This window comes from Nuphar pumila, chromosome 14, assembly GCF_984573655.1.
Source record: "Nuphar pumila chromosome 14, dmNupPumi1.hap1.1, whole genome shotgun sequence".
Lineage (NCBI taxonomy): Eukaryota > Viridiplantae > Streptophyta > Magnoliopsida > Nymphaeales > Nymphaeaceae > Nuphar > Nuphar pumila.
Window position 1 is genome coordinate 7558663 of NC_143262.1, and position 27736 is coordinate 7586398.

At 38.8% G+C, this 27736-nt stretch overlaps 1 protein-coding gene across 10 annotated transcripts; it reads right to left on the reverse strand.

The window, feature by feature from the left end:
* Nucleotides 1–5188: 5188 nt before the first annotated feature.
* Nucleotides 5189–27207, reverse strand: LOC149816232 (ABSCISIC ACID-INSENSITIVE 5-like protein 2). Of its 10 annotated transcripts, XM_089986738.1 has the most exons (5): nt 26169–26731; nt 25870–26024; nt 25688–25759; nt 6521–6561; nt 5189–5577 (listed from the first exon to the last, which is right to left on the reverse strand). In XM_089986738.1, the coding sequence occupies exons 1-5, from the start codon at nt 26710–26712 to the stop codon at nt 5553–5555; spliced, it is 837 nt and encodes a 278-aa protein (XP_089842864.1). In that variant the 5' UTR covers nt 26713–26731; the 3' UTR covers nt 5189–5552. The 10 variants fall into 10 exon arrangements, 9 of the variants coding, with proteins under 9 accessions (XP_089842864.1, XP_089842861.1, XP_089842860.1 ...); XM_089986735.1 differs by having other exon boundaries at nt 25870–26731; XM_089986734.1 differs by having other exon boundaries at nt 6457–6561; nt 25870–26731.
* Between the last annotated feature and the right edge of the window lie 529 nt (nt 27208–27736).

A 27736-nucleotide genomic window follows, 5' to 3' on the forward strand; every position in this document is an offset into this window, starting at 1 on the left:
CAGGTGGGGATTCTTTGTAAATAGACTATGCTCAGCTTACTGCGGTGTATGGCCCAAATTGCGCTTCTAAGAGATTATTGTTATGGGAGGATCTAAATCGAGTAGTGATTTCCATATTTTATTGGGAGATTTTAATTGTTTATTGTCCATTCAATATTCGAATAATTTAGTGATGCCTAATCTGCCGATCAGAGAATTCTAAGATTTCGTTGCCGCTAATTAATTATACCCCAAGAAAAGTTTACTTGGTCTAACTGACGGGCACAACCATGTTGTAGGGTGCTAGACAAAGTCTTAATTTTAACTAGATTCCTCGAAATCATCCCAGATATAAAGGGGTGGATTCTTCCCCCAACCGTGTCCGACCATGGTCAGGTGATCGTGCAATGGGGAGGAGGCTTTAGATCAATTCATCGATTTTTTTTCTAGCAGTGGTGGTTAACTGAACCAGAGTTTCATTTAGTAGTTGAGGGGTCGTGGAGTTCGAGGGTTCATGAAGACAGGGTTGCTATTCGATATCAAAAGAAGCTTTTGCGCCTAGCTAAGGATATTAAACTTTGGTTGTAAAAGCGGTTTGTGAGTAAGTTTCATGAGATGGCTGAATGAGAGGTAGAGATCTCATCATTATTCACCCTATTATATTTTACCGAATGTGTTGTCGAGCGTGCAGTTGCAAAGCAGACTTGCTGATCGGATGACGTTATTGAAACGTTGGAGGATAAAAGAGGAGTTGAAGTGGAAGCAGCATGCTCGGGTGAAATGGTTGGCAGCAGGGGATGAAAATGCTCATCTTTTCCATTCATTTGCTTTTGATCGGTTTATACGAAGTATCCTTCAATCGATCACAATTGACGGGGTGTTGTGGGAAGAGCAGAATCTTGTGCCGGCAGTCTCCAACTATTTCGAGAAGCTTTATTCTATTCTGCCAAATGCGGGAGGTAATATTGGGTATGAGTTATTTCTTTCTCTTCAACTGAACCAGGTCTTAACCTTGCAACATAGGTTTTTGAAAGCAGAAATCATGAACGCAATTAAATATTTGTCGGATTGGAAGGCATCAGGAGTAGATGGTTTCCGTGTAGATTTTTTTTAAAGTTTTTTGGAGAGTAGTGAAGAGTGATTTGTGTACAGTGTTTGATGAGTTTCATCGTAACTCTAGACTACCTAGGTAGTGTCATGTCAGATTAATCTTCCTTATTCCAAAAGAAAGCATCACCACATATATTATGCATTTTTGTATCATTTCCATAATGGGAGCCTTGTATCGTATAGTCACAAAGGTCTTAGCATCAAGACTCAAACTGGTGGTATCTAATCTATTTTCTGATTTTTAGTTTGCTTTTATTCCTAATAGGAGAGTTCAACAAGCATATATCTCAGCTTCAGAGGTCATTCATTCCATGCACGTGAGTCATACTCCTTACTTCATGTTGAAGCTTGATTTTAATAAAGCATATGATTCAGTATACTAGCCTTTTCTTTTGCAAGTGGTGAATCACATGGGATTCAGCAACCATTTTTTCAGATGGGTGTCAGAGCTCCTTACCAATGCACAAGCCATGATGTCCATTAACGGGGTAAAGGGTGAGCAGTTTTCATTGTGGCGCAGCCTACAGCAGGGATGTCTGTTATCTCTGCTTTTGTTTAATACAGTGGCAGAAGGACTTGCGGTGGTTCTTAGATGCGCGCAAACAAGGGGCTTCGTACAGTCGTTGGATATCCAAGGTTTTTTTGAGCATATTATACAATATACAAACGATATGCTAGTCTTTGGAAGGGCTTCACTACAACAGATGCTTCGCGTAAGGCTTATTCTCATGTTTTTTGCAGCTTTGTCCGGGCTGAGGCTCAATGAAAATAAGTGTTTGGTCACGCTTCTGAATGGCGATCCGACTAGTCAAAATGCGGTAGAAAATTTTTTTAACTGCACTTTAGGGCCATTGCTGATCAAGTACTTGGGGCTCCCCCTACAAGTCAAGCCAACCTCTAAAACATCATGGGCACCGATTGTTGACAAGGTGTGTTTTAAGATCCAGTCTTGGCGTGCCAGATATTTGTCTCTTGCAGGCAGAATTACTTTGATCAGACATATTTTGTCAGCGATTCCAAAATTTTTCATGTCGGTTTGTGTCATGCCTGTCAACGTTGAGCAACAGCTTAAGCGCGTGCTATCAAGGTTTTTGTGGCGTGGTGTAAATATACCTTATAAGAGGCACTTGGTGGGATGGGAATCCATCGTTATGCCAACGACTATGGCTGGCTTAGGAATTTTTGCTTTACGTAAAAGGAGTGTGGCATTGGCTGTGAAGCAGTGTTGGTTGGCTCATACTTCATAGGATGCATGTGCAAACTTCCTCCGGTTGAAATATGGTCTAATCGATTCACTTGCTGTTCGTCGGAGGGCTCGTGGACCATACACATCGTATTTGAGGAAAATGTGGTTTAGGGTATTGCGTTTATTTCTTGACAGGGATTTGGACGCGGGGGTAGACATATCTTGGCTTCAATGGGCAATCTTAAATGCGGGAGTTTTTCAAGTCCACAAGGTCTACCATTCTCTTTTATCTCCAGGTTCGAGCTAGATCCCAAGAAATGCTTTATGGGCGAAGGGACCATCTCCGAGGACCAAGGTATTGGCTTGGTTGATTCTTCATGACCGGATACAAATCCATAACAATATCAAGAGGATGGGGTTTCAGTTTCCCAGTTGGTGTGTGCTTTGTCGACAGGCTGAAGAAACTACACATCTTTTTTGGTCGTGTAAAGTGTTTCGAGAATTGTTTTGTAAAACTTGGAGAGCTCCATCAGTTGTTGTGCGGGAGGGCTACTTTGCGTTAGATCTTATCCTTGGCCCTGCTATAATTAAACGCGAAAAGAAGTGGACTATTTGGAGAGTTTGGTTATTTAGAGTGTGGTGGTTCATATGGATGGCCAGAAATGATGCTACTTTTTGGGATGTCCTGTTCAACCTTAACCACTTGACTCATAGGGTCTTGGCTGATGTCTATGCTATCTTCCGCATATATCTCAAAGACCTGCCTCTGCCACCAACCGATCCCCATCTAGATGTTTGTGGTCCTTGACGAGTTTTCTGTTTTGTGTTCGGGTTTTTTCTGTTTTTTGCGTAAATGGTGTTTTCATGTTTTGCTGTTGAGTTTCACTTTTAAGTAATGTTGATCCCTTTTCGTCTCTCTCTCTCTCTCTCTCTCTCTCTCTCTCTCTATATATATATATATATATATATATATATATATATATATATATATATATATATATATATATATGAGAACATGCTAAATGAACATGGTTCTAAATAAAACATGTTATTAGATTTTTGATGTTTTTTTCTCCATTCCAATCACATAGATGTGTTCAACATGATTGATTTACTATAAATCAATATTTGGATCATGCAGGAACCTGCAGGATTACTCTAGATACAGACATAGTTTTAGATTTTTATGATTTCTTTTATATTCCATCATATAGTATAAACTTAATTTCAATTTCGAAGTTGGATAAATTTGGATATTGTTTTAAGTTTGAAAATTTTAAATTGTTCATTTATAGAAATTCAATTGAAATTGGTTATGCATCAGTTTATGATAGTTTATATCGATTGAATGTGAAGATCCAAACTCAAGAGTGTTTGACTTCTGAATACGCATTGGTTGAAAATAAACGTAGCTTGACAAATGATAAATCTTACATGCTTTGGCATTGAAGGTTGGGTCATATCTCTGAAAATAGAATAAAGAAACTTGTAAATGAAGGGATATTGAAATCTCTAGATTTTACCGACAGTGACCCATGTGTTGATTGCATAAAGGCTAAGCATACAAACACAAATAAAGAGAGTGCCAAATGCAGTAGTGAGATATTAAATATACTCCATACGGATGTATCTGGACCGTTTACCCCCTGTTACACTGACGAAAAATATTTTATCACCTTTATTGATGACTATTCACGGTATATGTATCTCTATTTGATTTTCGATAAATCTGATATTTTTCAAATATTTAAAGAATTTAAGAAAAAAACAGAGAAACAAACCGATAAAGTTATTAAAATAGTCAGGTCTGATAGAGGTGACGAATATTATGGTAGGTTTACTGAGATGGGGCAAAGGGAAAGACCATTAACGCGTTTTCTCAAAGAGGAATGGATGAAAAAAATGATATTTGGAACCTCAAAATTATATAAAAATTATAGGCATTGATTTTTGAAACCTTATATAAACCTATCCATGCATCAGAATCTCCAATGTATATATCGAAAAATGACCATATTGTACGATAAATTTGATGTGTTTTTCGAAATGCCCCACAATTTACCATATCCCCTAAATGAACAATTCTGCAGGTTCCCAATTTTTTTTTACACCTTTACTCCTCGCATATGTGGATTTCTGATTTTCGCAGGCGAAGCTAAAAGTTGATGAACTTGCCAAACTCATCAACCAAATTGCAACTGATGCAATGATAATATCACAATATTTTGAAAATATCTCCCATATCAGTGACTATGATGCATACCCTATATCATATCAGGAGATGTCTTCTCCCTTATTCAATGCCTGCAAATTTTAATTGCATTTTCTTACGATATATCTGATTATCTAAATAACAATTGTATACACCAACTTGAGTCTAGATTACCCAATTGAAACAAACTATTACTGCCGAACAATATGAAGAAAATCCTGATCTCCAATTAAGGGATTGTTTGGGTAGGACTTAGTATTGCAAAACATTATCCCGTCTTTCTAAAAAATGAAGCATTTGTCTGCTTTTTTATATGTTATAATGTGTAAATAAGACCTAAACATGAGAAATATAAAGCCGTAAGTAGAAGCGAGTTTAACTCTCCCTCTCTGTCTCATACATCAAATGCTATTATACTGTAATGGATTGCAATATTATTCACATATACCATAATGGCCCGTTTAGTTATAGGATTAAGTTGTGAATTCATGTATACTTTGGACCATATTTTGATGGCACCATAAAATTCTGAAACTACAGAATCGTCCGCTATTCACACTGTAAGAACTCCAGATATTTTTAAGGGCGACATTGGGAAATAACTAATAGCATTTTTCAGCTCCTAGTTAGAGACCTTTTTATTTTTTTGAGGGAAGAGAATAAATTTATCCAGTTAAGATGATAAGAGATCACCATAGAGATAGCAAACAGAGCAGATTTTTTTTTTTGAGAATAAAAATATATTATTAACAGTAATTCAGAAATGACGATGAGAGATAGTCATATATACAAGAAGTTTACAGCAAAGCAGTAACCGTGTGGGCTACATTAGCAGGAATTTAATCTCGATTCAAACTTCTTTGGAAGATGAAAAATAGTGATGTGGTACAATGTGGGGATACTCAAGCCATCTGCAAGATTCAAACACTACATCACTTGCATGAGAATGTTATCTGATCAGTTCACTCTATGGACGAATGTTCTTCTCAAGAATCATATGGGCTGGAAGAAAAGGTTGTTGCAGTTGCCCCCATCTGAGCCAATTCAAGTCTTCATTCTTCCATTTCATAAAAGCGAGTCATCGAACATCCTTCACCATCGAAAAACAAAATGTTGCAATCATTTCAAACCCAAAGAAAAGGGATCTTTTTTATTTTTATTTTTCTACACTGTCAAAAAAAAAAGAAAAGGGATCTTTTTCACAGACAAATCACCTTCTCAGGAAAATATCAGTGAGGAAAAATCTTGTGATATTTTGAAAAGACAAGTTTTTTTTGGTAAAATCTCAAGAAAATATCTGTTGCTATAAGTACAAAATTTACAAAATTAATAACGAATACCTAATTAACACAATAAACTAGAAAAAGTGTTTTTGTCAAGTTATTGCCATGTTAAAAATGCGACATTTTCAAAAGAAATGATATTTTGAAAATCCCTGGCATAATATCACTCTTTAAAAATATCATGATAAATCTGCTGGAAAAAATATCATGGTAAAATCCCCGCAAAAAATATTTGCTACTAATGAAGGTAAGAAACTAATGAGCTAGAAATCAGAGAGAGAGAGAGAGAGAGAGAGAGAGAGAGAGAGAGAGAGAGAGAGAGAGAGAGAGAGAGAGATGATGATATGCAAAGCATCAGTCAGAACCAAACACCACAGTTACGTCTTTGAACACAGTGATAAGAAGGGGCAACTCTACTAGAACGAAATTGTAGTAAAAATCAATGACATTGGTTAAATGTGAAGTGGTCAAAGAACATCCTCTGTTACAAATTTAATTTGCCAAGAACATCCAATACGAGAAAGGAGAGTGAGCTCACAACTTCCTACAACATGAACTAACAATAGAAGCCACGACAAAACTATATACAGCATGACCAGCCGGGCATGAAGTCTGGACTTCCTGAAATGGAGCTTGTGTGATGGATGAGAACGTGTGCTCAGCTTCACAGAAAAAGTCTTACTTACAAAAGAATATACAAAGAAGTTGATAGTTTAAAATGGTGCAGAGCTTGTTCGGCGCAGCTGGTACCTTGGTGTCATATCTGAAGCGAATAGGATATCGTCTAGCTCCTGTCAAGCAGTAGAAGTGAGTCGGTTGCTGCACTACGTAACTTTCATGATTTATTAAACTGGCAGACTAGCAAAAAATGAAAAAACAATCAACCATTTCCAAAAGTTAATATCCTGAAGCATCTCACAAGGAAACAGTACTCTAAACAGGCCGTGCACGCTTCAACTGCAACCTCAAGATTTCCAGAAGTGATCTATAGACTGATGACAATTAAAATGACATTATTAGATTGATGAGGATCAGGATACATTCGAACAACCAACTTAATCAGTTCTTGGCATGCTAATCTGCTAAAGATGACTTGTGAAAACACAAAACAGATAAAGCTAACAGAATGAGGGAAGTTGCGATAGTAATGCTGCTTTCTTTGAATCACAAAACAGAATGTGGAAAAAAAAAAACTGGATCACAACTGTGATGGTCCAACTTGGTAGAACTGCCACAGATTGATGGAGGGATGGGTCCAGGTGACACACATCAAACATGTAATCCAAATAAGTTCTAGGTACTTACGCTTGAAATCCCCACTTTAAATGCCGTTAGTTAGGAAGATGCATGCAATAAGACTTAAAATAGGACGCACATGAAGCACTGATCCTTATGCAAGTTGAGGGTGCTAAGGGCACGTTCTGCGCGGAATGACGCAGACGCATGGAACAACAAATGCAGGACACAGAGCGGCCCAGGAATGCTGTTTCAGAGTTCCAACCCCCCTGGAATGGTGGGAACAGAACAGCTTTCCCACCCTTAAAAAAAGGTCAGGGAAGAATATACCACCGACTCTGTCTCTCTTCTTCTTCTCATTAGGGATTTTCCAATTAAGGTTTGACGATTTTTAAATTAGGGCTTTTTGATTTAGGATTTGGATTAGGGCTTTTCTTTGATTTTAATTTTATGGTCTGAATTAAATATAAAAAATAAGAAATTTATTTTATTAGGGCTTTGAATCAAACTTTTTTAATTAGGCCTATTCTATGTCACGGGGATTCGGCCAGCCGAGTGCCACACCCGCGTCGACGCAATGTGTCTCGGGTGCGGCACCCGATGTGGTCAAACCAACCCTGGGTGCGTTGAGGGTCTTAATTGTCCAATTTTGGACTTAAAAAAAAATCCCCAATGAAATGGGGCTGGGAGGGGGATTAAAGCAAAAAAATTTCACCCCCCCTCCCGACCCCGACACCTCCTCTTCTCCATCTCCAACCCAACGGCGCGGCGACTCCGGCACGGCGAGGTATGTCTCCTTCATTCTCTCTCTCTCTCAATCTCTCCCCTCTCGTCTCTCTCGCTCTTCTCAATCTCGTAAACTGGTGAGGTAGAGAAGTGTGCTAACGGCCTAGTGTGCTTTTAGTAGCTGATTACTTTTCCAATTTTGTAATTTGTCTGTTATTGCCTTACCCCAAGTAATGAGTATTCACCCGCGAATGGTTGCCCTTCATTTTCCTTTTGCTTTCACTGATGTCTTCTTGCAGCTTTGTAGGGTGTGCATCTTGTCCATTTTGATTCTTTTGGCTGTTAGTCCCAGCAATCACATGATCCTGTAGCGCTTAGATGAACAAATAAGCCCATGTGAGAGTTGCAATCACATGATCCTGTAGCGCTTAGATGAACAAATAAGCTCATGTGAGAGTTTTCAGTCATCATCATTATGGTTAATTCAACCCACCAATGCCACTGTCACGGGCCTATTTCCTTCAATGGGCCAGCGCGGCATGATGGTCCTTCCTTACCACTGCAAGTCTACTTATCAGTTCGTTTGCCAGTCGTGGAAGCTTGTAATCAGAGTGCAATAGAGCAAGAGAGAATAGAGGGAGAAAAATTGCAATCACAAGAAGAAATCACAACGAGGGTGAACAAAAGAAAGCTAAACGCATTTAATTCATTCACAATTTTGCCCGAGGGCTATTACAGTTCAAGCATACGGGCTGCCCCTTCGGGGGTATTCATTCACCTGAACCAGGCAGCTTACATCAGATTCAACAAAAGCAAACCAAACTCTAGGCACAACTTTACAATGTAAGTCGCAAGGGAACCTGCTCCCCCCTTCAAATCATACGTCGTCCTCGGCGTCATCTGTTTCATGATAAGCCCTAACTTCAGTTGGGTAGCGGCTGTTCATTCAGAATGCAGGCTCCCACGTTGGTTCCGCTGTTTCCCCCCACTGCACTAGATATTTCTTCGCTTCGCCCAAGTAGTTGACCTTATGATGAATGATCTTACTAAGACGCTTCTCGGCCCGTTCTGCTACCGGAGCTCTCTGTATGATGGGAGCGCGTTGTGGCATGTCGCGTTCTGGATCTCCATCGTCAAGATGAAACTGCTTGAGGTTGCACATGTGAAACACTGGATGCACCTTGAAGTCTGAGGGAAACTCCAGCTTATACGCCAGCTTGCCCACCTTCTTTGTGATGGTGAAGGGTCCTTCATACTTTCTGAGCAGTCCGCGGTGCCACTCGCGGAAGATGCCTGTGCGCCCAGGATATAACTTCACCAACACTTGGTCCCCAACTTGGAACCCAGCGGGCCGACGATGCTTGTCCGCCCACTTCTTCATTCTCTTTGCTGCTTTGTGTAAGAATGCCTTTGCCAACTCATTCTGCTCGTGCCAGTCGCGAACAAACTGATAGGCGAATGATGGCCTTCCCTTTACTTGTGCAGTAAGAGTGTGCGGGGTTAGTAGCTACTGCCCCATGACTATCTCAAACGGTTTGTAGCCTGAAGACTCGCTCTTCTGTAGATTGTAACAAAACTGTGCCACGTCAAGGAGCTTCACCCAATTTTTCTGATTGGCACTAACAAAGTGCCTAAGGTACTGCTCAAGTATCTCGTTGATGCGCTCTGTCTGCCCATATGTCTGTGGATGAAAGCTTGTTGAAAACAACAAATCAAAGCCAAATAACCGAAATACTTCATGCCAGAACTTGCCCGTGAAGCGGGCATCACGATCACTCACAATGCTCTTTGGTATGCTTCAGTGCTTCATCACATGCTTTACAAACAACTCTGCAATCTTCTTTGCAGGACACTCCTTAGAAGCTGGGATGAAGGTGGCATACTCTGAGAAACGATCCATCACAACTAAAATAAAACTGAGGCCATCTACCTTTGACACACTAACAATGAAGTCCATGGAGATGCTATCCCAAGGACGTTCTGAAATTGGCAGAGGCTCAAGGAGACCGACAACCTTCTGGTTTGTCCCCTTATCTTGCTGGCAGATGAGGCATGTCCGCATATACCCCTCAACATCGTCCCTCATCTACGACCAATAGTAGCCGCGCTCAAGGAGTGCTAAGGTCCGCTCTTGACCAGGATGGTCGACCCATAGTGTATCATAGCACTCCTTAAGCAGTTCTCAGCAGAGGCTTCCCCACCGCGACACGAAGATGCGTCCCCCTTTTGTCACAAGGAGGCCATCCTGTAGCCAAAATCGCCGAGTCTTCCCTGCCTGCGCCAGAAAAACAAGGTGTTGTGCGGTCGGATCCTGCTGCGTACCTTCATGGATGCGACTTAGTAATGTCCCCTCCAAATGCACTTCAGAAGGCTCCACATGCGCAGTTGCCAGTTTAGCCCTGCGGCTTAAAGCGTCTGCCACAACATTGGTCTTTCCAACCTTGTACTCTAAGGCAAAGTCGAACTCAGTCAAAAACATCTGCCATCGAGCTTGTTTAGGTGTCAGTTTCTTTTGTGTTTGAAAATAGCTCGTGGTCACATTGTTCGTCTTGACGACGAACTCGGCACCCAAGAGGTAATGCCGCCAGGTCTTGAGGCAATACACAATGACGGTCATCTCACGTTCATGTACTGTGTAACGCCTCTTTGCATCCTTCAGCTTGCGATTCTCATATGCGATCGAGTGACCATCTTGCATAATAATTCCGCCAATGGCAAAGTTTGAGGCATCCGTGTGGACTTTAAAGGCTCTCGAATGATCGGGCAGTCGCAGCACTGGCTCCCTCACTAAGGCTTTCTTTAAGCCATCAAAGGCATTTTGGCACGCTCCTGTCTAGAGCTATACCCAATTCTTCTTTAACAAATCGGTGAGGGGCGCAACAATGAGAGAATAACCTTCAATGAAACGCCGATAGTAGTTTGCCAAACCAAGGAAGGATCGCAACTCTGGCACTTTGCTTGGCGGAACCCATTCCTTGATGACCCTTATCTTTTGTCCGTCCATACGCAGTACACCACGCCCCACAACGTGACCAAGGAAGCTGATCTCCTCCTGCCCGAAGAGACACTTCTCTCGTTTGACACAGAGGTCATTCTCCTTCAGCACCTGAAACACTGTTCGCAAGTGCCCAACATGTTCCTCCATGTCGGAGCTGTAGATCACGATATCATCCAGGTAAACTACCACGAACTTGTCTAAGTAAGGGTATAATATCTGGTTCATTAAAGTCGTGAACGTGGCTGGAGCATTTGTCAACCCGAATGACATTACTAAGAATTCGTAAGCACCATAGCGGGTGACGCAAGTTGTCTTCGGCTCATCACCTTCAGCAATCCTCACCTGCCAGTAACCCGATCGCAAATCTAGCTTGGAAAAGATACTGGCACTGCCTAGTTGATTGAACAAGTCCGCTATCAGTGGCAATGGGTACTTGTTCTTCACCGTGTCCTTATTCAAAGCACAGTAATCCACATATAACCGTTTGGAGCCATCATATAACCGCTTCGCTCCCGGGGTCAACTCAATATTGTGGTCGACCTCACGTCTTAGTGGAAGACGTCTTGGCAATTCCGGAGGCATCATCCCTCGAAACTCCTCCAACAATGGGACTAGGGTCGGCGAAACTGCTGCTTTTACCTCCCATTCTTCTGCGCGCACAACAACTAAGAATGTATGTTTCCCATGCTTGACACCCTTCTTCAGTTGCATCGCCGATAACAATGAAGACTTGCATTTCTGCGTAAGGCACTATACCGTGTAGGACATGTTTGACCCCATAATCGTCAACGTGTTAAACTTTGGCAGCATCATAACATTCTGGCTCTGCAGAAACTCCACAGCCAGAATCATCTTGAAATCGTCCAGGGGCACCATAGAGAAGTTGACTTTGATGACCCAACTCCCCACTTGGATAGCCACATCTCTTGCTTCACCAAGGATGAGCTTGGCCTCAAAGTTTACCGTTTTAATGGTCCTCTGCATTGGCCCGGGCTTCAAGCCCAACCGCTCTGCCTCTTCCCGCGAGACAAAATTGTGTGTGGCCCCGGAATCTACCATAGCTGAAGTAGACTTTCCATTCGTAATGACTTCGACATACATAAGTTCTTTGCTAACCTGTCTGTTCTCAACTGCGCAACTTCTAGCTGCGTTGATAGACTGCATGACTCCCATCCGCGGTTGCATAGCCTTAGTGTCACTGAATTCAGTATCACTGCATTCTTCTTGCGTTGCGTTGGCTTGCCCATCGTCCTTTACGAGGTGCTTGGGGCACTGTCTGGCGATATGCCTATCACCACAGAACCAGCATGTCACAACTGTATTCTTTTTGTTGTTGTTACGCTTTGTGTAGTTTTGTTTCTTGTCGAATTGATGGCGTGTCGACGCCTCACCTTTGTTGTCGCACCGCTCATCCTTCTTTCCTCCGTAATCAGGCTTCTTCCCAACTTTGGTTGATGGGGTGAAAGACTTGCGCTGAGTGTCAACTAAGCGCTCGGCCACCACGTATGCCTCTTCCAAAATACGGGGGTTGCTCCTTTCCACTTCAGACTGTGCCCATGGCTGAAGTCCCACAATGAACCAATTGAGCTTATCCTCTTCTGGCAAGTTAGGCAACTCCAGCATAAGCTTCTGGAACGTTCTAACATAATCTTGTAACAAACCAATATGTTTAAGCTCACATACCATCCAGTACGTCTGCCTCTGCGCATTCCTCGACATAAAGTAGTTGCGCAACTCTATTTTGAAGTCGTTAAAGGTGTCTATCACGCATTGACCCCTCTTCATGTCGCTGCGCTTCTGCCTCCACCAAGCGATAGCATCCCCATCCAATAACGCTGATGCAGCCTTGATCCGGAGATCTTCAAGCGTCACATTTTGAATATCCAAGTAGTCTTCTACTTGGAACAAAAAGTTTTCAATGACCTTGCTGTCTCAAGAACCATTGAACTTTGATGGTCTTGGCATATCAATCCTTGATGGCCTCTCACATTTCCGCCATTTAGGGTAACTGACCGCTGTAATGTGCGGTTTTTCAACTGAAGCTCCCCTACTTCAGTCTATAAGTCAGTCACTATTGCCGTCAATGAAGTGATCTACCCCATCTGTAAGTTCACCTGCCATCTGTAAGTTCACCTGCTCTTGCAGGCTCGCCACCATATCATTCAGTCCACCGAATGATTCAATTGTGCGTGAAATCGCTTCCTCGTACGAAGTCACATCTTCCACCAACTTGTTGACAGTTGCAACCATCTCTTCTTGGCACCGAGGTGAACTCATCTCCTCAACTTTGGTAACTGTCTTGCCTTTGGTGTTGCACAGATTTTGATAAGGCGTCACGATGTCTTCCTCACAAATCGCAGCCTGTTGGCATGTCTGTCGACACCGACTCTGGAGTCCCTTCCCCAGCACGAGAACGGGCTTTGATACCACTTGTCACGGGCCTATTTCCTTCAATGGACCAACGCGGCACGATGGTCCTTCCTTACCACTGCAAGCCTACTTGTCAGCTCGTTTGCCAGTCGCAGAAGCTTATAATCAGAGTGCAAGAAAGCAAGAGAGAATAGAGGGAGAAGAATTGCAATCACAAGAAGAAATCACAACGAGAGTGAACAAAAGAAAGCTCAACGCATTTAATTATTCACAATTTTGCCCGAGGGCTATTACAGTTCAAGCATACGGGCTGCCCCTTCGGGGTATTGATTCACCTGAACCGGGCAACTTACATCAGACTCAATAAAAGCAAAACAGACTCTAAGCACAACTTTACAATGTAAGTCGCAAGGGAACAACCACATTCTTAGTAGTTAGTATCATGTGCATTTCTATAACAAAACTAGTACTCTGCCTTCATTTGGTATTGCTCTTGCGGCTCTTATCTAACTCGTGCTTTATCCCTTAGATACACTGAACTGTTGTATATCAATGGTCTGAGCTTGAGTGGTATTCCACTCTTAATCACAACTCATCCATTGGTTCTTCAACATCAGTTGATTCTGATATCCATGTTGATTCAAAATTTGCATTTCAGCTGCATAGTAGGACCACTTTTACTTTAATGTAGTACCAATTGAGATATGTAACTGGATCAAGCTGCTCTTAAACCTGGTGTGGTCCTCAGTTTCCAATGAGAATGAAACAAACGACGAGCCCTAACTCTACGACTACCAAAGGAAAGGTCCTTAATTCTGAGTTGAGCCCCTTTCTATCCTTCTATATTTCTTATTGATGTTGTTTAACCTTTTTTTTCATTTATATAAAGTGTTTCTTAGCCATTAGTGGGAGTAGCCCGACTAATCTGTAGACCAACTATATATATATATATATATATATATATAATTCACAAATGAATTGTAAAGGATCCAAGCCTGACTAATCTGAGTGCATTAGCCTAACTAATCTCTCTCTTGAATATTTCACAAGTATGTCATTTTTCTGATTTTGTTATTTATGAGTTCTGTATTTTTATCGATGAATATTGTTTCTGTTTTTTTTTATAAAATTTATTTTAATATAATAATTTTTTGTTTTAAGGAAAAAAATGACAAATAAAGGGAAAAGACTTGCGTCATCCTCATCCCGACATGTAAGTTTTGTTGCAAGTGTTGATGGTAGTAGTAGTGGGAGTGTTGATTCAAGTCCGTTAGGTGCAGCATGGGGAGCCACTATAGGCACATGTGGATAAACTTGAAAAAACTAGAGAAGGTGGTGGAAACAAGATATTTCGATACAAGCTTTGTGCGAGAGATTATGTTGGGTTTTACACAAAAGTTAAGGCTCATTTGTTGAAGATATCAAGACATGGCTTTTCAGGATGCAAAAGAGTTGATGAGGCAATACGAAGACAATACAAGATGAATATGAGAAGAGAAAAACAATGAGTGATTCTTATACAACTAGTGTACCCTTTTTAAGCCACCAAGAAGATGCTAAACGAAAAAGAAAAATAAATGTAGGAGGTACATGAAGCTGAACGATACAAGCATCATTCAATACATATGGAAGGGAGAAGATGAATAAAAAAGTAGGGAGGTATTTTTATTATATTTCACTTTCATTTAATGCAGCTAGAAATCTTTATTGAAAGAATTTAATTACTTCACTGGCAAATTATAACATGAGTGACTATTTACCTCTAAGCTCAGAAAAACAAAAAACGACAATTCTTGCAGAAAAAAGAGTAAATGTTGAGAGAATGTTAGAGATTAAGAAAATTTTATAGAAACAAAATGGAGTTTCCATTGTTTCTGATAGGTGGACAGATATTTAAAGGTGCTTACCAATTAATTTCATTGCTTCTTCGCTTAGTGACTCAGTATTCTTGAAAGCAGTTAATGTATCTCAACAATATAAAAATGTTGAGTATTTGAAAGAGTTTTTTTATAAAAGTAATAAAAGAAGTGGGTGATCAGAAAGTAGTGCAAATCATCACAGACAACGCTCAAGTTTATAAAAGTTCAACATTGAGTTTGAAGATTGAATATCCTCGTATTTTTTGGACTACCTATATAGCACACAACTTGAATTTGACCCTCAAGAGCATTTGCAACCCCAAAAAAGAAAAAAAATCATGAGCATATGTTCTATGTTCATAGATTGAGGAATTAGAAAAAATGTAAAAAGCATTAAGAATTTTATTATAAACTACCATCAGGTTAATGCTATATTTAATAGGCATTCTGATATAAATTTCTGAAATACGTTTTGCGTCCATCATTATGATGGTGAAAAGGATTAAGTGAAGAATGCTTTAGTTAACATGGTAACTAATGAGAATTGGACATTCTATCGTGTTGATGATGTTGTCAAGGCTCAAGAACTTAAGAAATTAATTGTTGATGATGAGTTTTGGGATAGAGTCGTATACTTCCTTCAGTTTACGCGACCTATTTGAGAAATGTTGAGAGAAGTTGATAAGGATGGGCTCATGCTTCACAAAATTTATGAAACATGGAATAATATAATTGAAAAAATACAAGTTGTAGTTTTCAAGCACGAGGAAAAAAATCCTGCATTAGATGAATCATAATTTTTTAATCATATTCATTCACCTTTAGTCAAAAAATAGGATAAGAGCAACACTTTTTGGCATTGCATGACACATTCTCTGAATCCCAAATATTATGCAAAGAAGTGACAGGAAGGCGGTGTTGGTCGTGTCCCTCCAAATTTAGACCCAGAGCTATCAAGGCATAGAAATATGTATATGACAAGACTTTATTGAGAATCACATATTCTAAGTCAAGTCACACAAGAATTTGAAAATTTTTCATCTTCGAGATTATATGGACAAACATTAATATTGAGAGAGGAGAATATAGATCCTATCACATAGTGGTCAACATTTGGATCAAAATCACCTCATATCCAATGTTTGCATTGAGATTGTTTATCCTGTTGTGAAAGAAATTTGAGTACATATTCTCAAATCCACAACATGAAGATAAACAAATTTATCAACAAGTGTGTAGATGATTGATTTAGTATATGTTCATTTTAATCTTCGACTACTTTCGTAAACCAATGATGAATACATGTACTAATTGCTCGCTTAGTTATTTGACTATTTTTTAATTTCTTTATTTAAATATTATCTATATTTAATATTTTTAAATTGGGTTTGTAATGCAGACAAAGATCATCCAAATTTTTGGATGTAAACCTAGAAGAGTCTGACTTAGAGGGAGAGCACGATTTCAACATTACAAGCGTAAACTTATCTGAGCCTAGTCTTCTTTTTTATGATGCATTTCATGATAAAGCAAAAAATTATTAGGATCCATTACCTCGTAATCATATACATTGTATAAAATATACTTTTGGTATGTAATTATGCATTGTTTGCTTCTTTTATTAGTATACTATATAATTTATTTCTTTTCTGCTTTACTTGTTTGATTGTTTGCATAATATATTTAGGTTGATTTAATTGTGGTGTTAGTTTTTATAATGAAAAATAGAATTATAGATTGTTAATTTGATTTATTGCATGCATGATGAATTGATTTAATGACATTATGATAAATATTTTTTATTTTATTAGTATTACAATTAACTGTTAATATATATATATATATATATATATATATATATATATATATATATATATATATATATAATCCCGCACCCCCGCACCCAAGTTTTTTAAAGTATCGCATCGCCGCACCCGCACATAGGGCCTATTTATATTTAATTTGATTAGTTTTTTTTTTCGGTTTGAATTAGTGTTTTTATATTAAATTTTATAATTTATTTATAGTTTCTTTGATTTTATGGTTTATTTTTCTTGCAGTTTATTTATTTTTCAAATAGGAAAAATATGATTTCCTATTTGAGTCGAAACAATCGTTGGACATAGTATTGGTTTTACATAACAGACAAAACATGTGTTTTGTCTATTCTATCCAATTTTGGACAAGCAATCAAACACATGGATGGATGTGTTTGATTGCTTGACCAAGATTGGACAGAACACTAGAAGAGAATAGGTAGAACACATGTTATGTCTTTTTCTACGACAATTATACTATGTCCAACATTTGTTTCGATTGCACAAAAAGTTGTGTTCCATGTGTTTGGCATTTGTTTTTTATGTTGTGCGGACAACTTGGACACATATGGATAATGGGTCGGATAACTTTGTTTTGGATCATACAACTAGATGCGCTACACCATATATGTGTTTTTAAATGTTTATTATGGTTTTTATCCCTGGATATGGATATGAGATTGGATCTAAATACCAAAAAATGTTTAAAATTTGGGTAATTTGAGAAAAAATAAGAATTGATATTTTTTGATATATAAATGCTTTAATCAATGTCATATTGGATCTAATTATGAAAGTTTAGCAAAAAATTATGGATTTTAGCCCCGAATATGGATCTCAAACTGGATCCAAGTACCAAAAAATGTTTAAATTTTGGGCAATTTGAGAAAAAATAAGAATTCATAATTTTTTATATACAAATGCAAAAACCATAAATAAATTACAAAACCTTAAAATAAAATAAAATAAATCATAAATAAACCATAACTAAACCAAAAAACCCTAAACTATAAGAAAAATAAACCATATTAAATATAAAAAGCCCTAATTCAAACCTTAATCAAAGAAAGTCAAAGAAAAACCATAATCACATTAACTATAAGAAACCCTAATTAAATTTTTTTAATTCAAAGCCCTAATCAAAGAAAATCAAAGAGAAAAAGTCCTAATTAAATTAAATATCAAAAGCCCTAATTAAAGATACTTGATTCAAAGTCCTAATCAAATACTTTGAGGCTCAAAAAACTTACTCAATGCAGCCCACTAGACTGGACTAAGGATGTAACAAGTCGGATTCGCTTTGAATGTATGTATCACCAAATCCGACCTAATCAGATGTACGTAAAAAAACAGATGTGGAGTCGAATATGACACCACTCTAATTGATTGTGAATCCATTTATGAAAAGAAAATACAGATGGAACCTGAGAACCAACTCAGAGAGTCAAACTGCATAGATCTGTTGAGTCAAATGTGCATTGTCGTCTTTCTTTGTATTTGAAATTCTGAACTATTTTAGCCTTTAAAAAGGAGAAAATCAATGTTGGCATCAATTCTTTTCTGTAGTTTCCAATGCACGGTTCTGAAAGTAGGTGTTGGCACTATTTCTATTCTTGTGCACAATTTCCCTCTTAGCACCAACCTGTCACATTCAAAGCTAAAAAAACATTTACATTGGAGCGGCTTACAAGAATCCTTTTGGATTTTAGAAAAAACAAATCTGATATGACTCCAACCGTTGAATGTAACATTTCCAAGCGATTCCAACTAAATGGTCATTGGTTAGTCCTATATCTCAAGTTCTCAACCAAACCTGAATTCTTGACATCCCTAGGCTGGACCAGCCAGCTTGAGGTCCAACCCTAGTCTCTGTGTTGGCTAGGAACCCAGAACATGTCTCATTGAAACCAGAACACTAACCACTCTACACCACTTCAATGGGGTCCATGTTAACATAAAGAGGTTTACAGTAATGAATGTTAAACATGAGAAAGTTCATGCAATAACTGCAAAGTTTAAAGCCCTATACCAATAAAAATACATACACCTGATATTTATCATGCAAAACTAGAATCTACAGTCAGAGAAAAGAAATCTAAAGATATAAATGGACCAGCCGACCAGACCAACCAATGATAGGAGGAAATATAAATTGCTTGAACTCCCAAGGACAAATCATGGTTATTGTTAGGAACTACTATGTATACACTCTTCTACATACTGTATTACCCATTTGTTTCAGTTCATTTGGGTGTTTGAACTCCGCCTGTGTATAACTGTTTATACACTGCCGGTCCCAAGCCCGGATAAAGGAGGAGGGTTGTGGTAGGCCTGTGACAGCCAGCTTAAAAACTTAGTCATACCCTATGAATATGAACCAATATGAGAATTTCGTTGGGGTGTTCCCTACTGAGCGACGCGCTGTACTCTATAGGCCCGGAGGCAGTGATAAATGGGCAAGGGTTGCTAGGTCGTTGCCCGGAAGCGACGCGTCACACCGGCGCCCGGGTGTGGTGTCAAATAGGCAAGAGTTCCCTCACTTTGTTGGACGGGTGGAGGTAAAGAAGTTAGTCCAAGACCATAAAATTAGGTTAGCCAGTTGGAACATAGGATCTTTAACTGGTAAGTTGGTAGAGTTAGTAGATGTTATGTGTAGGAGAAATATTGATATTTTATGTCTACAAGAGACCAAATGGGTAGGTGAGAAAGCAAAAGTGATAGAACCTTGGGGATATAAGATTTGGTATACAAGAATAAATAGGAATAAGAATGGAGTAGGGATTGTTATGAGTCGTGAGTTTATAGATAATGTAGTTGAGGTCCGTAGGAAGGGTGATAGGATTTTACTTATTAAATTAGTAGTAGGTACGAATATTATTAATATTATTAGTGTTTATGCACCTCAAGTAGGTTTAGATGATTCCATTAAGCGTCAATTTTGGGAAGATTTAGATGGAGTAGTACAAGGGATATCTTATGGAGAAGGGCTTTTCATCGGCGGTGACCTTAATCGGCATGTAGGCATTAGTAGGGATGGATTTGAGAGTATCCATGGAGGCTATGGTATAGGAGAAAGAAATGAAAGTGGAGAAAGGATTTTAGATTTTGGTTTGTCCTATGATATGATCTTAGCAAACACTTGGTTTAGGAAGAGGGAGTCTCACCTAGTAACATTTAAAAGTGGGGTTAATACGAGTCAGATAGATTTTTTCCTACTTAGAAAGAGAGATAGGGGTTGTTGCATCGATTGTAAGGTTATACCGGGAGAAAGTGTAGCTACACAACATAGAGTCTTAATTTTAGATCTTAGAATTAGACAATACCGCAAAAGGGATAGACATATGATAGATCCTAGAATTAAGTGGTGGGCACTGAAAGAAGCTAAACAAGGAATGTTTGTAGAGCGGGTAGTTAAGAAAGTTGATTGGTGTCTCGAGGAGGATTCAGAATCTATGTGGAATAAGATAGCGGGTGGCATGAGAAAGGTGGCTAAGGAGGTATTGGGTGAGTCTAAAGGCGGTGCACCACTAGGTAATGATACATCGTGGTGGAACGAGGATGTCAAATTAGCTATTAAGGTTAAAAGAGAGTGTTATAGAAATCTAAGTAAAAATCGTGATAATGAAAATTTGGATAAGTATATGATAGCAAAGAAGGAAGCTAAAAAAGCAGTTCGGAACGCGAGGGATAAGGTATATAAGGAGGTTTATGACAAGTTGGATACCAAAGAGGGTGAGAAGGATATTTATAGGCTTGCAAAGATGAGAGATAGGAAATCGAGGGATCTAGGTATGGTTAGATGTATCAAAGATGAAACTCAAAGGGTTTTAGTCAAAGATGAGGAGATTAAGGAGAGATGGAAAGATTATTTTGTTAAGCTATTTAATGAAAGTCATGCTCAGGATCTTGGAGACTTTTCAATTCCTTTTCATGAGATGAATTGTGACTTCATGCGCAAGATTCAAAAGAAAGAAATTGCAGAGGCTTTGAAGAAAATGAAATTAAGAAGGGCAGTTGGCCCAGATGGTATACCTATCGAGGCTTGAAAATGCTTGGGAGAGAAAGGTTTAGAATGGTTGACAAATCTTTTTAACAAGATTTGGCGGACAAATAAGATGCCTAATGAGTGGAGGAAGAGTACTTTGGTGCCTCTATATAAGAATAAGGGTGATATACAAGATTGCACAAACTATCGTGGTATAAAACTCATGAGTCATACTATGAAACTTTGGAAGAGGGTGATTGAGTCTAGGTTGAGGAAGATTGTCATATCGGAGAATCAATTTGGTTTTATGCCTGGAAGATCAACTATGGAAGCTATACATCTTCTTAGACAACTTATTGAGAGATATAGAGAGAGGAACAAAGATTTGCATATGGTTTTTATTGATTTGGAGAAGGCTTACAATAGAGTACCTAGGGACGTTCTTTGGTGGACAATGATGAAGAAAAATGTTTCTCTCAAGTACATTAGTATAATTAAAGATATGTATGAAGGAGTAGTAACCAATGTCCGCACTTGTGGAGGGGTGACAACCAATTTTCCTATAACGGTTGGGTTACATCAAGGATCTGCTTTAAGCCCTTTCCTATTTGCTATAGTGATGGATGAGCTTACGAGATCAATTCAAGAAAATGTGCCGTGGTGTATGTTGTTTGCTGATGATATTGTTTTGATTGATGAGTCTAGAGCTGGGGTTAATGCTAAGTTAGAATTATGGAGACAGACATTGAAAGCAAGAGGTTTTAAGTTGAGTAAGAGTAAGACAGAATACATGGAATGTCGATTTAGTAAGCAACGAAGTAGTGATGGGAGTGTAGTGAAGCTTGGTGAGCACGAAATACCGGTGGATGATTCTTTCAAATATTTGGGATCTATCATTCAAAAGTACGGAGAAATTGATGGAGATGTAAATCATAGGATAAAGGTTGGGTGGATGAAATGGAAGAGTGCAACTGAAGTGTTGTGCGATCGTAGAATGCCATTGCGGTTGAAGGAAAAGTTTTATAGGACGACTATTAGGCCCGCTTTACTATATAGTACGGAATGTTGGGCTGCCAAGAGACATCATATTAAAAAAATGAGTGTATGCTGAGATGGATGTGTGGAAATACAATAAAAGATAAGATTCAGAACAAGGAGATACGTAAGAAGGTAGGCGTTGCACCCATTGAAAATAAGATGAGAGAGAATCGTTTACAGTGGTTTGGACATATTCGACGAAGGCCTAATGATGCTCCAGTTAGAAGGATGGAGAAATGGGAAAATATATTAGTTAAAAGAGGTCGGGGTAGGCCTAGGAAGACATGGATGGAGGTGATAAGAAAGGATATGAATGCTTTGAACCTCACCGAGGACATGACATTGGATAGAAATGAATGGAGGAGAAGGATTCATGTGGAAGACCCATAATGATTTTCTTTGTTGGTTCATATCGCCGACCCCAATTGTTTTGGGATGAAGGCGTAGTTGTTGTTGTTGTTGTTGTTTGGAGATTCCTTCCATTACTGGACTTCTATTAATGAAAACCTATTTTATAAAGAACAAGTTCTAGATATTTATCATCTTTTCCAAGTTCTATTCTGACTACCAATTGCTTGCTACATTCCAACTCAGCAGGAGGATTTCCTTTCATCATAATCCTATTTTTTTCGCTTCAGAAGGCGTTTTCCATTAACAATCATGTCTTCACACATCTAAGTAAAATGCCATTGCTAACAGAAAGCAGAGACACATCATGTTAAGTGCACACACAACTTTCCCTATCTATATCAATCCCTAGATCCTTCTAAGAAAAGTGTTGTTTTCAGGTAAGATCTTTCGTGTGAAAAAACTTCTTAAGTATATCACTGGCTATTCAAGATTGCATACACAAAACAAAGAAGATTGCATACACTTGTTATGTGTCATTACTTATAACAACATATAATAAGTATCCTACAAAGGCTCCAAGATGAATCCTTCCAGCCAGTTATTTTGATACCTAGAAAGGATATCCTTGTTACAACTTAAGTTGTCATTACTTATTTGTATCTAGTAATGATTACTTTCCTAAACATGTACGGTTATTTTCACTCAAATCATCATCTGTGTGCACAACTTTGCACTCAATCTCAAATTATCATGAATGAATGTTAATATCCCTGGCCAAAACAACACCCATCCTGATCATCCTCCCCATTAATCCAATACTCTACATATTGCAGCCAGATCTCAATAGTCATTTTCAGAAATCTGTTGAATACACCCATGCTCCAACCCATCTACCTCCCAGGTAGTGGACAATCCTGCTCCTGTCATTCAGGTACATCATAAAGTTTGTCCATCTATTCTAATCTGACCATAATACCATTTTAGTTGCTAAATAAGTAGTTAGCAAATCGTTCTAAACGGCAAGAATATATGGCTTTTGAGCTGAAAACTCTGCAACATACATTAGATGTTTGACTTGTTCTTTAAAGAAGTAAAATGGCATATACATGGGTATCAAAGATTAAGATGAATCAGATGACACCCTTGAAAGATGCACTCATATAAAAGTTATTCTGTCAATATTCTTCAGCATAGAGGTAGCTTGCTTCTCATCAAAGATGTCTTAATTTCTATAAAATTTCATACAAACTTGGTTGCTAAAACATGATTTTCTAATGCTGACTAAATTATTAAACTCCAAATTGCAGTCTCAGAGGGAATATTTTTGGCAGACTTCACTTGTTACAGGCATCCTATAGGCGGCCCTATGTACTTGCTACCCCCAATTAAACATTGCTCATGTAGTTTATTCTGCCAAGTGCCTTCAGCCATCTCTGTGTCAAAATTTACTACCATTCTCTACTTCACCTCTTGAGATGTATGCCTAGTCTACTGATTGGTGTGAAAATTTTATTTGATCAAACTTATACAGATGCCTCCATGTCTTCTGTGTTTATTTACCATCTATTGAAATATCTTCCTTACCACCTTTGATTTGTGACGAATACAGTAGCATCAACTTCACCACACAGAATCTCATAAACTGACCATGCATATTGAAGCTGATAGTTCCCTCATGTACAAGCAACGTTTAGCTAGGTGCAATATCCTTTACCATGTCTCTTCAGGTCTACAACACAGTCCTTTTTGAGGAAGCAGATCAGGTCATGCTGAACATGAGCGTTTTTGCTCATGCTGACATCGTGGCCATCCAATTTGCATTTTAAAAAGCTCAAAAGTCAACAAAACCACGTGACATTCATCCAAAATGCAAACAGACGGCCACGATGTCGGCATGAGCAAAAACGCTCATGTTCAGCATGACCTGATCTGCTTCCCCTTTTTGAGGGAAAATGTTCCTTCACTTTGCTTCTCGACATAGTGACAAATGTTTTAAACAGTAATTGTTCAACTGTTAATTTATCGTGATATTTGAAAATTTTTATTAAGCACTGTGATAAGCTCATGATATTTTCTACTGCATTATAATATTATAACATTTTAAAGTATCATGATATATTAAACATTTAAAATAGCTGTTAAAATATCACTTTTTTTCTTTACATATTTTATTTGCTGCTACTTGTTGCTATGCTTCCAGTTTTACTGCAAACTCACATTGATCACACCACAAATTTGATAAATGAGGAAAGAAGTGTCTTCTGATGTATACATGCATTACACTTGAACATTCTCTATATAGGAGCATTTCAAGATTTTTCACCTTCTCACATATGTTATTTTCTTTATTATCTGTGTTCTTTTTAAAGGGAAATTATGTCCTTTTAACCTTACAAGTAGTCCCCACATTTTGGACACTTCTTATTATTGAAATATTGAAAGAATACTTTGTTCTTCTCATCTTGTTTTTTATTATAAGAAACACAGTTTTTTCCAAACTTGACAAAACAAAAAGCTCCATTCATTTTTTATTCACTGACGATAACTTCTTTTGTTTGGATGAAATCATGAAACCTTACATAACTTCTGTTGCGTTTCAAACCATGTAAAGGAGATGAGCCACTTAGTAAACCCACTGGATTTTCATACTGTAACTCTATCTTAGCTCTGCTCAAGGAAGCCTTCATAAGCCACTCACATTTCTGAAACCAAAGGTAGCCACGCCCTAATTCAAGGAGATACTTCTCCTTGACTTCTCAATGATACATCCCAATAACAGATAAGACAATGTTGACTTCAAAGTTAAAAACCGCTTGTTACAAAGCCATTTGAAGAATTCATCACAAACAAAATCCGCTCAAATCCAAATCATGCTTATTTGGCACCTTCTAGATTTCAAGTTTCTAACTTAAAACTTCTTGCAATGACTACACAAATCACATTCATATTCAATCAATTACTTAGTTACCCTTAAAGTTATCAACTAAATTACTAAAATAAACCAAACAAAGAGAAAAAGCTGTCATTTACAAATTTTCTGGTTTCATCACTGCTTGTTCGTCAAAGTACTCAGATAATCATAACAGTAAACAGACGGTGCTTCATCTTTTTTTTATAAGTTTAAATGTCTTAAATTATGCGTCTCTTCCGACAAACCAGAACTAGAACAATATTATCTCTCCAACAGTTGCTTGAAACCTAATCCAAAAGTCCCAAAAAAATTTGATTAAAGCCTTTAGTCTTTGAACTGTCTGTACAGGTTGGCTGAGCCGCAAGTTCCTATAATGTTTGATGTTATAATGTATGTATTTGAAGAAGAAAATCTGGCTGAAACATGAATATGACCCCTGGTTTCTGGAATTGAAAACACATTCCATGAAGCTGAGAACCTTAAATGACGAATGACATGAGACGTTGAATCATTGTCAAACGTGAATGCCATAGAACAACAACAAAGATCAGGGTATGGTGCAATTTTTGACAATAGAATACAATAACGTTACATAAATAGAAGATGAAGAAACTAGCGGCCCTTACATTCTCTTTCTTGAGTATTGTATTCATTTCCTTCAACTGTGAAACCTCTCCCTCCAGCTGCGTCGTGTAAGCCTGGAAGACGAGATCCAAAACAAGGACATAAACACCAAACCAAAAGAAATGGCAAAAAAAATTGCCCAAAAGAAGAAAAACAAAATAAACACAAAAGATATCTAGCAGACCTGCTTCCTCGCACGAGAGCGTGCAGCAGACTCTCTGTTCTTGATCATCCGCTTCTGTCGCCTGTCAATCGCCCTATCCCGAATGTCATCTTGCGCTGCCCTCTTTCTCTCGACGCTCTGTGGATCCACCGGCATGGGCAGAATTGGGGAAGATGCTGCCAATGGATTCTCCACATACCCAACATCCAAAACCGGGTTTCCCCCACCAACCACAAAACCAGGCACATACATTCCCGTCAAATTCTGTTGCAATTGAACCGGAGCTAAAGAAGAGGAAGAAGAAGCGGCGGCGGCATTACCAAGCTGATATTGCATCCAATCCTGCTGGGGAACAGTCATAACTTCCACTGGCATCAATGGCATCGATGGAGGAAGAGAAGGCTCCGGATTTTGCGTCAAAGCACCCGCGTGGAACAAGAAATCTTCGAGGGTCATCTCCCCGAGCGTCGGCTGCCGCTGAACCCTCTGCTCCTCCTGCACGATCCCTCCCTGTACCTGCTGAATCTCCCTCCAAATGTGGTCGACCGTCTTGTGGCCGAAATCTTGATTGAACACCAAGCTGGATTGCCTCTGAATGCCGGGAGCAGCGGAAGAAGAGGAGGCAAGGGGAGCAGGATCCTCGGCACCCATCGCGCCGAAACCCAAGTTCTCCTCCGCAGAGGTGATCGTCTTCAGGAACTCTTCCAAATTCATGCTCGTCAGCGGCTTCCCGATGTCGCCCAAATGGCTCTGGACCTCATCGATCGTGAGATTGTACAGCGAGCCCTGCCTCGCCAATGGCGGCTGCGGCAAATGAGGCGGTTGCCAGCCTCCATTCGTCGGATCCATTGTCGCAACTCCCATCCAACGAGAACCACCACCCCAAAACACTAATTCCCACGGGAAAAAGACGATTCAAGCAAAACCCCGAAACCCTAACCCCCCTCCCCCCCCTCCCCCCCCCCCCCCCCCTAAAAACCTTAATCCAAGATCATAAAATCGATAGAACCGGAAAGATCCCCGAAAATCCCTAACCCCAAGAGAGAAAATGACGAAAAAAGAAACCCCAAATCTGGAAAAGAGGAAGAAAGAAGGAAGGAAAGGGGGAAATGGGAGAACAGCCGAGCATTCTTGGATTCATAGGAGCGAAAAGTCGGTGGAAGTCTCTACGCAGAAATTAGGGTTTATTTTTTCTGCCATTTTCTCCCTTCTCTCTGCTTCTTCGCTAGTGTGATTGGTTCAGATTACAGAGATGCAGAGAGAGAGAGAGAGATGAGATTGGTTACAATAGAGCATTGATACGCGGAGCGAGAAAGCTGGAGAGATTTTATTGACCGTTTTTTCTGTTTTCGCTCTCCTTGATTATCCATCAAATCCCATTTGATGAATGCGCATCAAATATCAGGTTTATGTTGGCTGATTCTTGGTGGGTTTTAGTGTTTATTTAGGATTTTGAAATTTAAAAAAAAGAGGGTTAGGTGCATCAAGTTCAGGGTTCCAAAGATCTGTGTATTTCACCACCGAGAGTTAATGTCACAAATCTTCCTTCTTGGTATAATCTGGCAGTATTTTGACAAAAAAAACTAAACCATATGAAGTTATAGGACAAATCCAATATTAAAAAAATATAAAAATGTGAATAATATAAATAAGATATAAAAAGAGTTTTAACTTTTATCAGTCGTGATAAAAACAATGATGTTTCCGAAGTGATATTATGAAAAATATCGTGTTTTTTAGCATTATATTGACTTTTGAAAATTCCACGATAGAATTACGATACCTTTAATGCAAAGATATTTGTGACATGGTCTCATTCTCAATTGAGAAATGTAGTTTTCAGGAGAAAAAGATTTAGAAAAAGTCATCATATACAAAAACTATAAAA

What these genes read in the sequence shown, in the direction of transcription:
- LOC149816232 (XM_089986730.1), bottom strand. Translation starts at nt 26,712, where the DNA reads ATGGGAGTTGCGACAATGGATCCGACGAATGGAGGCTGGCAACCGCCT. An exon ending in GCTCTCGTGCGAGGAAGCAG is followed by an intron (nt 25,760 to 25,869) that starts GTCTGCTAGATA and finishes CTCGTCTTCCAG; the next exon opens with GCTTACACGACGCAGCTGGA. An exon ending in CAATACTCAAGAAAGAGAAT is followed by an intron (nt 6,590 to 25,687) that starts GTAAGGGCCGCT and finishes TACGTAGTGCAG; the next exon opens with CAACCGACTCACTTCTACTG.